This window comes from Diceros bicornis, chromosome 20 (genome assembly GCF_020826845.1).
Source record: "Diceros bicornis minor isolate mBicDic1 chromosome 20, mDicBic1.mat.cur, whole genome shotgun sequence".
Lineage (NCBI taxonomy): Eukaryota > Metazoa > Chordata > Mammalia > Perissodactyla > Rhinocerotidae > Diceros > Diceros bicornis.
In genome coordinates, this window is record NC_080759.1 from 25,284,872 (window position 1) to 25,298,379 (window position 13,508).

At 35.9% G+C, this 13,508-nt stretch overlaps 1 protein-coding gene across 1 annotated transcript in view; it reads left to right on the forward strand.

Moving 5' to 3' along the window:
- The window catches only part of HCN1 (hyperpolarization activated cyclic nucleotide gated potassium channel 1), a 381,116-nt gene that overhangs the window by 258,979 nt on the left and 108,629 nt on the right, over positions 1 to 13,508 (forward strand). The window contains exon 4 of the mRNA XM_058564113.1: positions 9,142 to 9,360. Within this exon, the coding sequence (XP_058420096.1) occupies positions 9,142 to 9,360 (219 nt within the window). The remainder of the gene's footprint in view (positions 1 to 9,141; positions 9,361 to 13,508) is intronic.

Below are 13,508 nucleotides of genomic sequence, written 5' to 3' on the forward strand. Positions count from 1 at the left end.
CTTTGGAATTGGTAACCTGTTATGCTACACTTCTTGTGACTTCAGGCAGATTGTGCTCTGCTATAGTCCTTGTCTTGAGAACTCCTTAATACAAGTTTTTATCTGATTGGCATTGCTGTAATCGATATAAGTGATAAGTTTACTCGACGACTGAAGAAGTAAATTGAACACACTCGTCAAAATTTGGTAACCTAGCTCTGCAGAGCTGATTCTCTACCTGGCTTTCCAGTTCCACTGCTTTGTTATTTCTTTGATTCTTTAATATTTTAGTAGCTGATGTGTGAATTGCTGAGTCTCTAAGTTCTATGTTTCAGATTTTGCTAAGATTTTACTTACTTAACATATTCATACTGATATTTGCTTTCAAGTGATAAAGAAAAATTAATTCAGGTGTTCAATAATGGGATATTTGGACCTCCTAAATTAAAATTTCAGTTCATATGAAAGATGATGGACTGGAGAACTTTTGCTCCTATGGTAGGTTACCAAGTGGCTTAGTTTGAGTTTCAGTGTCCTGTGTCAGGAGGTCTAGGACACTCTAGAATAAACATTTTTTTTTTTTTTTTTTTGCCATAACCCTTCACCTTGACCCAAATTCAGTAACAGTATAAACAGGGTATTAAAACAAATGCTTAGAAAGCATTTTAAGTTAAACCTGGAGAAAACTCAAAATGTATATTTTCTATATGAAAGTTCCCAGATGGAATAATCAAATTTACTTACGTATGTCCCTGTTAATTTGACTCCATATGTTTTCCTTAAAAAAACAATTAATTTCAGTGACGCTTCAGTGAAGTGATGAATTAAATTAGTGAACACATTAAATAATAAAAAAATTAATCTATAAGGAGCAATATGTTGGTAAATCATTACCCAAAATGAAAACAAGATAAAACCTAATTAAATCAGAATTCACAGGTAACTTGTTTACTTTCAATAGGATTGAAATTATATGTAAATTGGTAATATTTGGATCATATGGTAAAGCACTTTGAGTATACAGTTTCCCATTCATGTTGTTGTTATTGATGTAGACTAAAATATAACAGAGTCATTTTTAAAAGAGAACAGCTGTGTAATAAAATATGACGTATTGGGAATAGAAACATTCCCGGATTTTCACAAAACCCCCTCAGATCCTAGCTTTTCTTTCTTTAGATCTCCTCTTGGCCTTATTTTAAAATTTGCTACATTAACTAAGGGCTTAAATATGAGATTTAGGCTGATCAGTTGGTCTTTCAGCCTTAATATTTTGCCTGAAATTATAGTAGGTTTATGAAGTCAAGAGCAGTATCACGTAGTGGTTAGTGGTGTGGTCTCTAGAGCCAGACTGTCTGGGTTCAAAACACTGACTCTTCCACTTATAAACTTATAACCTTGGGCAAGTCACTATGTTTCTGCCTCAGTGTCATCATTTATCAAGTGATAAGAATAGTATGAAGATGAGACTAAAGTAGTTGAATATAATGATTAGTGCTTTGAACAGTTTAGAGCCATGCATGTTTTTTTGCTTGTTTGCCGTGCATGCTTGTTTTTCAAGAATAACCCCATGTTTGTGTTTTATCACAGTCAATCCAATTTTCCTGCTTGAGCCTTTTGTTGCTAGGATTGTAATGGTGGGTGGGGATAGTGGGGAGGGTAGGAGAGGATAAAAGAGAATGGAGATAATGGCATAAAATATCATTCCTCTACTTGAGATTCTTTCAGCAGTAGCCTCAGAATCACGTGGCTGCCACCTAAATACTCACATTCCACTCTAAGGGCTGGGTTGACCCTTGTACACACAGTGTGTGTAGACGAAATTCAGTGTCTGAAAAATGATGCTGGTCTTGTAGAATAACAAAGATCCCTACACCTAATCACTCTTCTCTGTAAAGAAAAGCCTATTGCTTTTTTCAAGCATATTGCATGAATCTTTCTAAATTTTCCATAACCCCCTGAGGTATTCTACTTTCCTTTTTCTTTTACTATTCCATAAAAACCTAGTGTGCTAAATTCTATAGATCTTATCTCCTCAAAATTATCTATTGTTGTTGTTTTATACTTTATACCTTTATATTATTTCAGTTCTCATTTCACCTCTCTTAAACTTGTAATAGCTTTTCAAATGACTTCTTTATCTAGTTATTGTTAAATCCATTCTCCACACCAGGATTTCTCAATCTCACTGCTATTGGCAATTTGGGCCAAATAATTGGTTGCTGTAGGGGAGCTTTCCTTTGAATTGTAGGGCATTTAGCAGCTTCACTAGCCTCTACCCATTAGATGTTAATAGCACCTCCCTTGGTTATAAAAACAAAAAGTTCTCCAAATGTTGCCACATGGCCCCTGGGTGGCAAAAGTCATCCTTAATTGAGAGCCACTGCTCAACAATTCTCTCTTATTAATCTTCCTAAAGTATAGTTCAGATTATATCATTCTCTGCTGAAAAAATTTCAGTGGCTTCCCATATTATACTGAAAAATGTTCTGACTCCTCTGACTCTGGCTATCTCTATGTTCCCTATTATACTCCTTAATCTCTTACATATCTTCTCTATAATTTGGACTGGCTAATCTATGAGAAACTGTTCAGATTGATAGATAGATAGACAGAAGGACAGACAGGAATTTTCTGGATGTAGTGATTGTTCTAAACTGTAGTTTCCTCCCAAATACCCTGCCTATTCCACATCTAGCATCATATATCCAGATTTTTAACCTGCTTCAAACATGGTTTGCCTCAGCTTCTTCACACGGTAACTCAGTTTAAACCCTTGTTGGAATTGAGAGAAGTCTGTGCTTTATGTATATATTAAAATAGATTATAAAATTACTGTAATTTAAAACCATATGGTATCAGCATAGAAATAGTCAGATCAGTGGAGCAAAATATTGAGCCCACAACCAAACACCAATGTCAACAGGGACAATGTATAACAAAGGAGATATTTTTATATCAGTGGGGACCAGACAGTTCAGTAGAAGTTGTATGCTGGCTCAAGAGACAAATCCTTTTAGAATAAAAGAAAATTTTAATTTTCTTCCATTTACCAAAAAAAAAAAAAAAAAAAAAATCACTTAGGTAGAGATATAGATGTAAGTAAATATAAAAATAACATAATCTCAAGAAAACATTTAGGACATAGGCATAATCTCAGATTTAGGGAGATCTTTTTAACCAATATAGGAAATCCAGCAGCTCTCAAGGAAATTACAGATTTATTTTTTTACATAAAGTAATCAAAATGTTTGTAAGGCAAATTATATCATTGAAAGGCCAATAGTCTGGGGCCGGCCCGGTGGTGTAGCGGTTAAGTTCACGCATTCCACTTTGGCGGCCCGGGGTTCGCTGGTTCGGATTCTGGGTGCAGACCTACTCACCACTCATCAAGCTTTGCTGAGACGGCATCCCACATAGAAGAGCTACAACTCTGCAACTATGATGCACAACTATGTATTGGGGCTTTGGGGAGAAAAAAGAAAAAAGAGGAAGATTGGCAACAGATGTTAGTGCAGGGCCAATCTTCCTAAAGGAAAAAAAAGAAAAAGAAAGAAATTCTCAACACAAGAAAAAAAATTTTTAAAGAAAATGACCAATAGGCAAAAAATAAATTAGCAATAAATACTAAAATCACATAGTTAAAGAATTGATTTCCAGTCTTCAAATAAGTATTACAGATTAATAAGGAAAAAATAAGAATTTCATCAGAAGTGAGAAAGTCCAGTTGGTTAATAAGTATATGAACACCTTCTCAAATTCCCTAGTCAAGGAAATGCAAATAAAGGTAACAATGGGTTACTATTTTTTCCTATGGAAGGTGATGCAGTGTATTTTTACTTGTTTTTGAAAAGTTACAGCCTTTTGAAATAGCCTGGCAATATGTTTTAAAATCAAATCGAAAACTTTACAAAACACATTCCTGGAAATCGATTTGATAGAAATAAAGGTTATATGTACAAAGTTGTTCATTACAGAATGGTTTGTAGTGGCAAAAACTGGAAAACATAGAAAAATGAGTGAATTAACCCATAGTTATTACACAGTTAAATGAACATCAGATTATTTGGAGGAATTTTTCTGTGAGAAAAGCAATATGCAGAGAAGTATGTATGATATGATTCATTTTTGTAGAAAAAAGCCAGAATCTGTGTGTGTGTGTGTGCGTGTGTGTGTGTGTGTGTGTACTTATATCAGCATGGAGGAAGGTACAGAGAAATCCATACCTGGTTTTTTGGAAGTGTAGGTGGAGAGGAAAGAAAGGAGATATGGAGGAAAAAAAGAATAGAAAAGTTGTCCATGATTTTAAAGAATCTTAAAGTGTGTATGATATACATTTATTTCGATTCCTTTAAGAGAGTGTGTGTGTGTGTGTGCGCGCGCCTAAGGAGATGAATAAAGATGAACGTAAGCACACATTCTTGTACAAAATATTTGGGCTATTATCTAACTACGTTATGTACTTTGAGAAATTGAAACTCTCTTCTCCAGCTCCACATCCTGCTTCTCCTCAAAAACAAAGAAATAAACAAATAAACAAATTTAAAAAGAATTAAAGTGAAGTCTGCACTGGACACCCTATTGGACTTTGAATTATTCCCATTATATCTAAGTACATCAAGATGCCTAAACAACATGCTTTCTCTATGCCCTTGTGTAAGGAAGGAAGTCTTACATTAGATTTAACATGATAGTCAAAATTTATTTACTGACCCTTTCTTTTAACAACAATAAAAATGTTGAGTGTCTCCACTGAATCATGTGGTTTCGTCTTGAGAACATGATCAGTGAGACATGGCCCCAGCCCTAATCTATGAGGCAATGCAGGCACATGAGAAGATTGTCGTGTACTGGATGGAAGTCGCCATGACAGGTGAATACCTGGAGTTCTGAAGGAGCCCGAAGAGATTCAAAGCCAGTCAGAAACGAATCCAGCTTATTTTCTCTCTGCCCATTCTTTGAATGGATCATACGGATTAAAGCCTTTGTTTATTTTTTACTATGGTTTGTAATGAAATTATATTTAGTATATCAGTATATTACTGAGTTAAATTTAGGAATTTAATTGTGTCATTTTAAATAATATATATATTCAAGATTTTTATAGAACACATTGCTTTGTTCATTTCTTGTTAATGGAACATCTGGAACCTTAGGTTTATTCCCAAGAGTAATTATATATTTTCATGTATGAAAAAAATGTAAGAAATAAGCTTTGTTCATTCCCCAAAATGAAAACTTGTGCGTGGGTTCATTATACTATCTACATAGTATAATACAATATACAAATGATTTTCTTTCCTTAAAATTGAATTTCATTTTTACACTTGCGTGTAAAAATATACGTGTATATATATATACACACATATACATGTACATGTATTTATGTCTGTATGTATAGATAGATGGATAAACAGATTAATATGGCAGCATGACCTCATTTTATCAGTCAATAGCAATGAATATCATGTTAAGAACCTTAATTCTTTCAACCAAAAAGAGCTACTTAGTTTTTGTCAGCAGCTGCATGCAGTTGCAAAGTTTATGAGGTTGGGCTTTTAAACTTTATTATGTTCTTTTTTTTTAAATCTATTAATTTCATTTTGGAAAACTCCACTAAAACATGAACAAAATATCCACACAGGTTCAACATATTTTAAAGATAAAACATTTCTGATTATTTAAGAGTTAATTGGACAAAGGCAGGTATGGCTTCATGGTGTGTGGTGTGTGACCTTGCTGTTGCACAGGGACCCACTTTCAGAAAGACCCTGTGCTTAGTTTAATGCTCTGCTGCTGCTATCTTGAAATTCTTAATAATTTATCTTTGCATTTATGTTTTGTAAGTGAAGTCCCCTGGGACACTGGAGCCTGAATGTGAGCCTCGGAGCTGCGGGTGGCAGCTGTGGGTACACAGGTTCAGGCCTGCAGGCACAGTAGGCAGCACAGAAGCCAAGCAATTGGCCTGGTATCAAAGTGCACGTACGTGTGCCTCAGCAGTCTGTAATGCTATGTGTCGCCAACATAGCCAAGCCGGAACTGGGCCAGATTAGCAGTGGCAATAGCAGTGGCAACAGCAGCTGCAGAAGCAGCAACAACAGCAGCAGCAGCGGCAACCACAGGAGATGGGAGTGGATCCCCCATGCCGGTAGGGATAGGACCCATAGTGAGGGGCCAGCTGCCTCTCAGTCCCAGGAGCGCATCCCCACAGTATCTACACAAATATTAAATCTCCTGCCTAAGTTCAAAGTCAGTGCCTGTGGAGCTCAGGCAGTAAACTTTGTCAATAAATTATTACAAAAAAGGGAGTACACATGGACATTGCAATAAAGCATATCAGGGGGTTACTAGAATTCTTCCTAGTTTACAATGTCCAGTTTTAAAAACTGCTGCAACGTTGCAAAGCAAATATCCCCCAGCCTAGAGATACGGATTAAATTTAAAGATCATGACATTTGATGAAAAGTAACACTATTTTCATATGAAGCTTTAAATAAGCCAATTATTAACAAAGAAGACAATTTTTAAATTAAATTCTCTTTGTAATTGAAAATACAGGAATAGAATACATAAACAGGCATTTTGGATTATATACAAATTATGAAACTACTTTTGGTTTCTTGCACGACCTCAGCAAGTTACAGGAAATGTCAGAGGAAATATTAAAATACCATTGCATACATTTACATTTAATATTAAAATCAATTTTAAGGCAGTATAAGGGATCTTTGTTACGATGGAATTGTTCTGTATCTTGACTGTGGTGATGAATAGACGAAACTATACATGTGATAAAATTGCATAAAACTCAAGACACAAATGAGTACACGTAAATTAGTGAAATATGAATGAGATCAGTGGATTGTATCCATGTCAAATTCCTGGTTATGACATTGTACTATAGTTTGCAAGATGTTACTATTGGGGGAAACTGGGTGAAGGGTATGTGGGATCTCTCTCTATTAGTTCTTACAATTTGCATGTTAATCTATGATTCTCTTAAAATAAAAAGTTTAATTAAAAAATTCACATTCAGATGTACACCAAACTGATTTGTATGAAGGGTTAAATCTTTATAGAAAAATTGTTCTTTGAGAACTCAGCTCCAGATGTACTAAAATTTATATATGAAAATAATTTATCAGAAATTCATCCTATTTGTCACAGCCTATAAAATGCTCTTAGTAGCTCCAGTAACAGTTACATCAATAGAAAGATCTTTCTCAAAATTAAAAATTATCAGAGGGGCCGGCCCCGTGGCTTAGCGGTTAAGTGCCTGCGCTCCGCTACTGGCCGCCGGGATTCAGATCGGGGCCCGCACCCACGCACTGCTTGGCCAGCCATGCTGAGGCAACGTCCCATATACAGCAACTAGAAGAATGTGCAACTATGACATACAGCTGTCTACTGGGGCTTTAGGGAGAAAAAGGGGGAAAAAAAAAAAAGGAGGAGGAAGATTGGCAATAGATGTTAGCTCAGGGCTGGTCTTCCTCAGCAAAAGGAGGAGGATTGGCATGGTGTTAGCTCAGGGCTGATCTTCCTCACAAAAAAAAAACAAAGTATCAGAAATTATTTGTGATCTTGCATTAGCCAAAAGCAACTGATGTCACTTTCAATTTTATCATTGAAAATGAAATTGCTAATTGTATAAATTTTGATGACCTAAGAAATGAATTTGCAGAAAATTAAGCCATAAAAATTGTATTATCAATCAAGATATCACAATAATACAGTATTATTATTTATGATATGCATATGCAATTATGACACCAAAATATTATTTTTTGAAATTTGTTAATTTATGTTGTTACTCGTCCGTCACTATTATCCAATTAAATTTTATAAGTAATAAAATATTTTTAAGGGAAAATATTTATATATTATTATCTTTCACAGCACTTTTTCCCCCTACCTTTTGAACTCAAGGGCCCCAAATTTTCATTTTTGCACTGGGCCTCATAAATTATGTAAGTCGTGGGCTAGGGAATTTGACACAAATTGATCAAAAAAACCCTTTAAATAAGATATATATATATATACATATTTTGTGTGTATGTGTGTGTGTGTGTGTGAGGAAGATCAGCCCTGAGCTATATCCATGCTAATCATCCTCTTTTTGCTGAGGAAGACCGGCTCTGAGCTAACATCTATTGCCAATCCTCCTCCTTTTTTTTTCCCCAAAGCCCCAGTAGATAGTTGTATGTCATAGTTACACATCCTTCCAGTTGCTGTATGTGGGACACGGCCTCAGCATGGCCGGAGAAGCGGTGCCTCGGTGCGCGCCCGGGATCAGAACCCCAGGCCGCCAGTAGCAGAGCGTGCACACTTAACCTCTAAGCCACGGGGCTGGCCCATAAATAAGATACATTGAACAGCTTATTTTTTAGAATTGAGCTTGGAATACATTTTGAAATGACATCAGAAATTGCATCAAATAACTAATCTCAGAAGTCAGCTTTTTTTTTAGAGTGTTTGCCAAAATATTATTTCGCTTATTTTATTTTATTATTTTATTAAAAAAACAAGAAGATTCATCCATCATCAAGTCTGACATTTGAATTCCAACATACAGTGCTCTGAGCGAGGACTTCAGGGAAGTCTTTCCACTTATCAGGGCTATATTTCCAAAATATGTTTATTTTTCATTTAAGAAATATAGGATTAAGGACTGCGCAAATACATCAATTTTGACTTTAAAAAATCTAAACATCATACATAGTTTTGATAAAAATTCCTATACTTAACCCATCTGCTTCACACCCATCTGCAGCATTTCTCAGTTTGCAGGTAAACTAATAGAGAATGACCAGATTTCCTGGAAACTTTAAAATGAGCCCATCAATATTTATTCTTGGCATTTTTATGTGACACTCACACCATTGTCACAGAAGGAATTTTAGTTTTGAAAACAACAAACCTAAAAGCGATTAGGAATGCATATATTAACAATAGACTGTTTAGATTTCATCGTGCTAGTCAAGCATTGAACAACATCAAGTCGCTCTGTTAGTAATTAGGGAGAAGTACCTGTGTAAATGCTCCATTACAAGGATGTTTCTCCATACTCACTGTTCTATAATGCTTCTGTGTACAGGTCATACTCACTCTTTAATCTGCTATCCTAATGGCTCAGCCTGTTTTTTTTTTTCTCTTCTGTTCCAGAACGATTCTTGGGGAAAGCAATATTCGTACGCACTCTTCAAAGCCATGAGTCACATGCTGTGCATTGGGTATGGAGCCCAGGCCCCGGTCAGCATGTCTGACCTCTGGATCACCATGCTGAGCATGATCGTTGGGGCCACCTGCTATGCCATGTTTGTGGGCCATGCCACGGCTCTAATCCAGTCTTTGGATTCCTCAAGGCGGCAATATCAAGAAAAGGTAATTTGTTTTATCTCTAATGTCTTCAACCACCTAGTTTGTAAATTGAATTAATAGTGTTCAAGCTAATAAACTATCCCTTCTATCAAAAATATAATGAGATAAAATGTTTAAAGCAGGAAAAGACAATCTGTTTTGATATTTTGAGGTTTCTTTAGGATGATCCTCATAGCTTTTATTTGTTTCCAGTATCTCTCTTGAAATATAAATTTTTTAGGGCCCGCCCCGTGGCTTAGTGGTTAAGTGTGCACGCTCCACTGCTGGCGGCCCAGGTTCGGATCCTGGGCGCGCACTGATGCACCGCTTCTCTGGCCATGTTGAGGCCTCGTCCCACATACAGCAACTTGAGGGATGTGCAGCTATGACATACAACTGTCTACTGGGACTTTGGGGGAAAAATAAATAAAATAAAAAATTATAAAAAAAAATATATGTATATATAAATTTTTTAAAAATCTAAATTTGCAGTCACAGAAAAAATAATTACGTGTTTCAAAATGTATGAAGCTGACAAGATATTATAGTTAATGTTCTATCATATTTCAACAATTAAAATAATATAAACTCTTCTGTAGTATATGTTAGAAAAATATATTAGCTGATTAAATGGGGACAGGCAGCCATTGTACATGTCCCTCTGTGCCTCTCCATATGTTATAATCATAATTTATATTACAATCCATATGCTTAGCTGAACATATGTTGCCCTTATATCTAGATAAGACACCACTCCCTCCAGTCTTATAAAAATGCGTGTTAACAGCTTCTATCATGCATTCTTATGCACAATGTGTTAATTAAAATGATTGCTGCTCTAAACTTTTCTCAAAAGAATGAGAAAAAGTAAATATATGTCATGATTTATTCAGTAGATTTTTCTTTATTCATCTGCTGAATTACTTTGGGCTGGGGCTAGATCTTGGATAATCGGACAATACTTATGTTCGTGACCAAACATCAGTAACTTTCTGACAGATAAGACTATTTCATAACTGAAGGAAAAGTTTATAATGTGGGAGCTCTGTTGAACGTGACAGAGTATACAGCATGCACTTTGCCAAAGAGTGTTTCTGAAAGCAATGGTTAAAATGGTTCTAGAATACTTCTGGTAAGTGGTAACAACTTAGACTCATAATTATTTACAAAACAGCCAAAGATGGTTTCAGTTGCTGCTTTATTTACAGCAGTTTTCAATGCTATAATCACACAATAGGAGAAAGGGAACTTAGATACTTTATTTCCTTTGAATGTACTTATGCTGCCACCAAATCACAGTGAACAAGTTGGTATTTTATTACCGAAGTAACGAAAAGATGAACTACCAAAGTTGCTTCAAGATTCGTTTTAAAATAAATCTTCAATTAAATTGGAAAAAACGAAGCATAGTAAGGAAGAAGAGACTTGATACAATGGTATATACAGACTTGATACTTGGACTGAAAATTATATATTCAAAGAAATTTGGCTAAATTTTGGGGGATTTAAGAGAAGACTACAACATGGTGTATGTTTCTATTACACTGTTTCTTTTTCACTTCCAGTTGATAACATCTTTAATAAAAATACTCTTTTCCGTTTTGTCTGCCTCATTGCTACATATTTTCTTAAAAACAAACAAACAGATCTTCAATTTCCAGGATTGCTTTAATTAGCATTGTAGTGCTTGTTAAGTGAATTCATCATTTTTATGTTTTTAGACCTGCTATATAAGCCAAATTTAACTTGGTAAACCAGTTTATTTAACTATGTAATCATAGACATTTATATACAAAGATATTATGATGTTTGCCATAATTCAAGTCACCAAGTTCTTGATCTTACAACTGCTTAATAGAGGGCAAGGATACTGGGGTAACCCTGTGTTACTTTCTGACATTTGGAACAATTTAATGAGAAACAGCTTATTAAAAAATATAATTTATTTTTTGTCTCCAAACCAAGATCTGTCAAGAAGTTTGGTTCTAGAATATTGTACTCATTTTCTAGTGTGTTTAATTCAGAACAAGTCTTAAGGATACTATGGTATTTTCTAAAAAGTTTACTTTTATGAACAATATATGTCTGATTTTCAATTCAGTCTTATAGGATGGATAGTGTATCTGCGTAGTGTATGATTGATTTGCAGCTTCTGTTGTGATTTGGCCACTTTGGGTTGTTTTGATTATTATTTTTTTATTTAGGTAAAATTCTCGTAATATAAAATTCACCAATAACTGTTTTAAAGTGTACAATTCAGTGACATTTAGTTCATTCACAATGTGCAATCAGCACCTCTATCTAGTTCCAATGCATTTTCATCACCCCCAAATTAAACCCTTTACCCATTAAGCAGTCACTCCCCATTTCCCCTTCTGCCCAGCCCCAAGGCAACTACTAGTCTGCTTTCTGTCAATGATTTCCCTATTCTAGATGTTTCATATGAATTAAATCATGCAACGTGTGACTTTTTTAACGCTCTCAAGGCTTATCCAAGTTGTATCATATATCAGTTTCATTCTTTTTTATGGCTAATTAATAATCCATTGCATGGATATAACACATTTTGTTTATTCATTCATGAGTTGATGGACTTTGAGTTGTTTCCCCCTTTGGCTATTGTGAACAGTGCTGCTATTAAGATTTGTGTACAAGTTCTTTATCATGTACATATTTTCATTTCTTTTAAACAAATACCTAGGAGTGGAATTGCTGATTCCTATAATAATTCTATGTTTAACTTTTTGAGGAGCTGCTTAATTATTTTTGTAGTTAATACTTGTCTTTAGGTGTATTGGAACCATCTGCCACAGATGGCTACAAAATTAATATTGATATTATTTTCACTGCCATGTACTCAGTAATAACATATTTTTGGTGTAGAAGAGCAGGCTCTAACTAATAGCTTTTATAGTAGCCATTCAGAATGCACTGGCATTCAACCCACCTAATCTGGCTCCAGAATTCACTCCTAGTGTAACACTCTACTATCTCTTCATCACTCATCATACTGTTAGGCTCAAATGAACATATTGATTAAATCTAGTCTGCCACAGTCATCCTCCAGCCCACTGTTTTAGTGTGGCATCTCAGAGTCATTTAATTCTTCCTTCCTAGGGAACATCTGTTCAATCTGGATCTTCCAACCTTAAACAGTTCTATCACCCCAAGCAGTAGCATAAGGTTCTCTGATTATGAAATCCTTATCTACAAAATATACCAATGCTAATGATCTGATGGGGCTATATTGTCGTCATCATCATTGTCATTATTACTATTTTCTCGTTTGACTAAAAAATGTGATGATCTTTATCTTGTATCATTGCAGATTACACTTTCACTTGAATCAAAATGTATGCTGCTGATTTCATGGGCTATCATGTTTTGTATTCTATTACATTTCAGATAGCTACATTTTCCCCTTCTCTTAGATATAGAGACTTTATGGTGTGAGACAGGTGGTATTTAAAATGTACCTCCTCCGATGCTCTGCTCTGGATTACCAGCAAGCTGCATAATTTCTGTAACTGGTATATTGAGCAAGCTCAACTTCAGAAATAAGCAAAAACAATTGTATTTTTTTGTCTCCAGTTGTTACTTTAACTTTATTTAGCAAGGGTCATCTTTTCTGAGCAAATTAAATCTTTCCCCACCCCCACCCAGGGCTCTTCGGAGCTGGACGCCCGGAGTGAGCAAGATAGGCTTACTCCACGGGCTCTTTTCTCTCTCCTGTCATAAGCCACCTAGGAGCTGCTGTTTGTCCTCAAGGTAGAAGACAGAAGGAGGGAGGAAAGGGAAGGGAAGAGGTAGTTGAATGTGCCTGCTACATGTGAGATCCTTTGGGATCTCTCCATGCGCCCCTCTGAGTCCCTCCCCTGCGCTTCCCTAGATGAGGCCCTGAGTCTCTTTCTGCTGAGTGCTCCTTGCTCTGCCAGCTGGCATTCTTGGACAGGACTGAAGATGTAATGCTGGCCCGCTGTGTGGCCCAGATCTGGTCCACAGAGAAGCACTCCTGCATCCCTCTCTTAGCCTATTTCTCAGCGCTCCCCTGCCTTCTCCACCAAAGCAATGAGGAGCATTTCTCTAGTCTTCTCTGATTCCTTGGCGGGATTCAGACCCCAGTGGCCACAGACTATTTATATATTCTCAGATGTGATTCAGACCCCAGACCC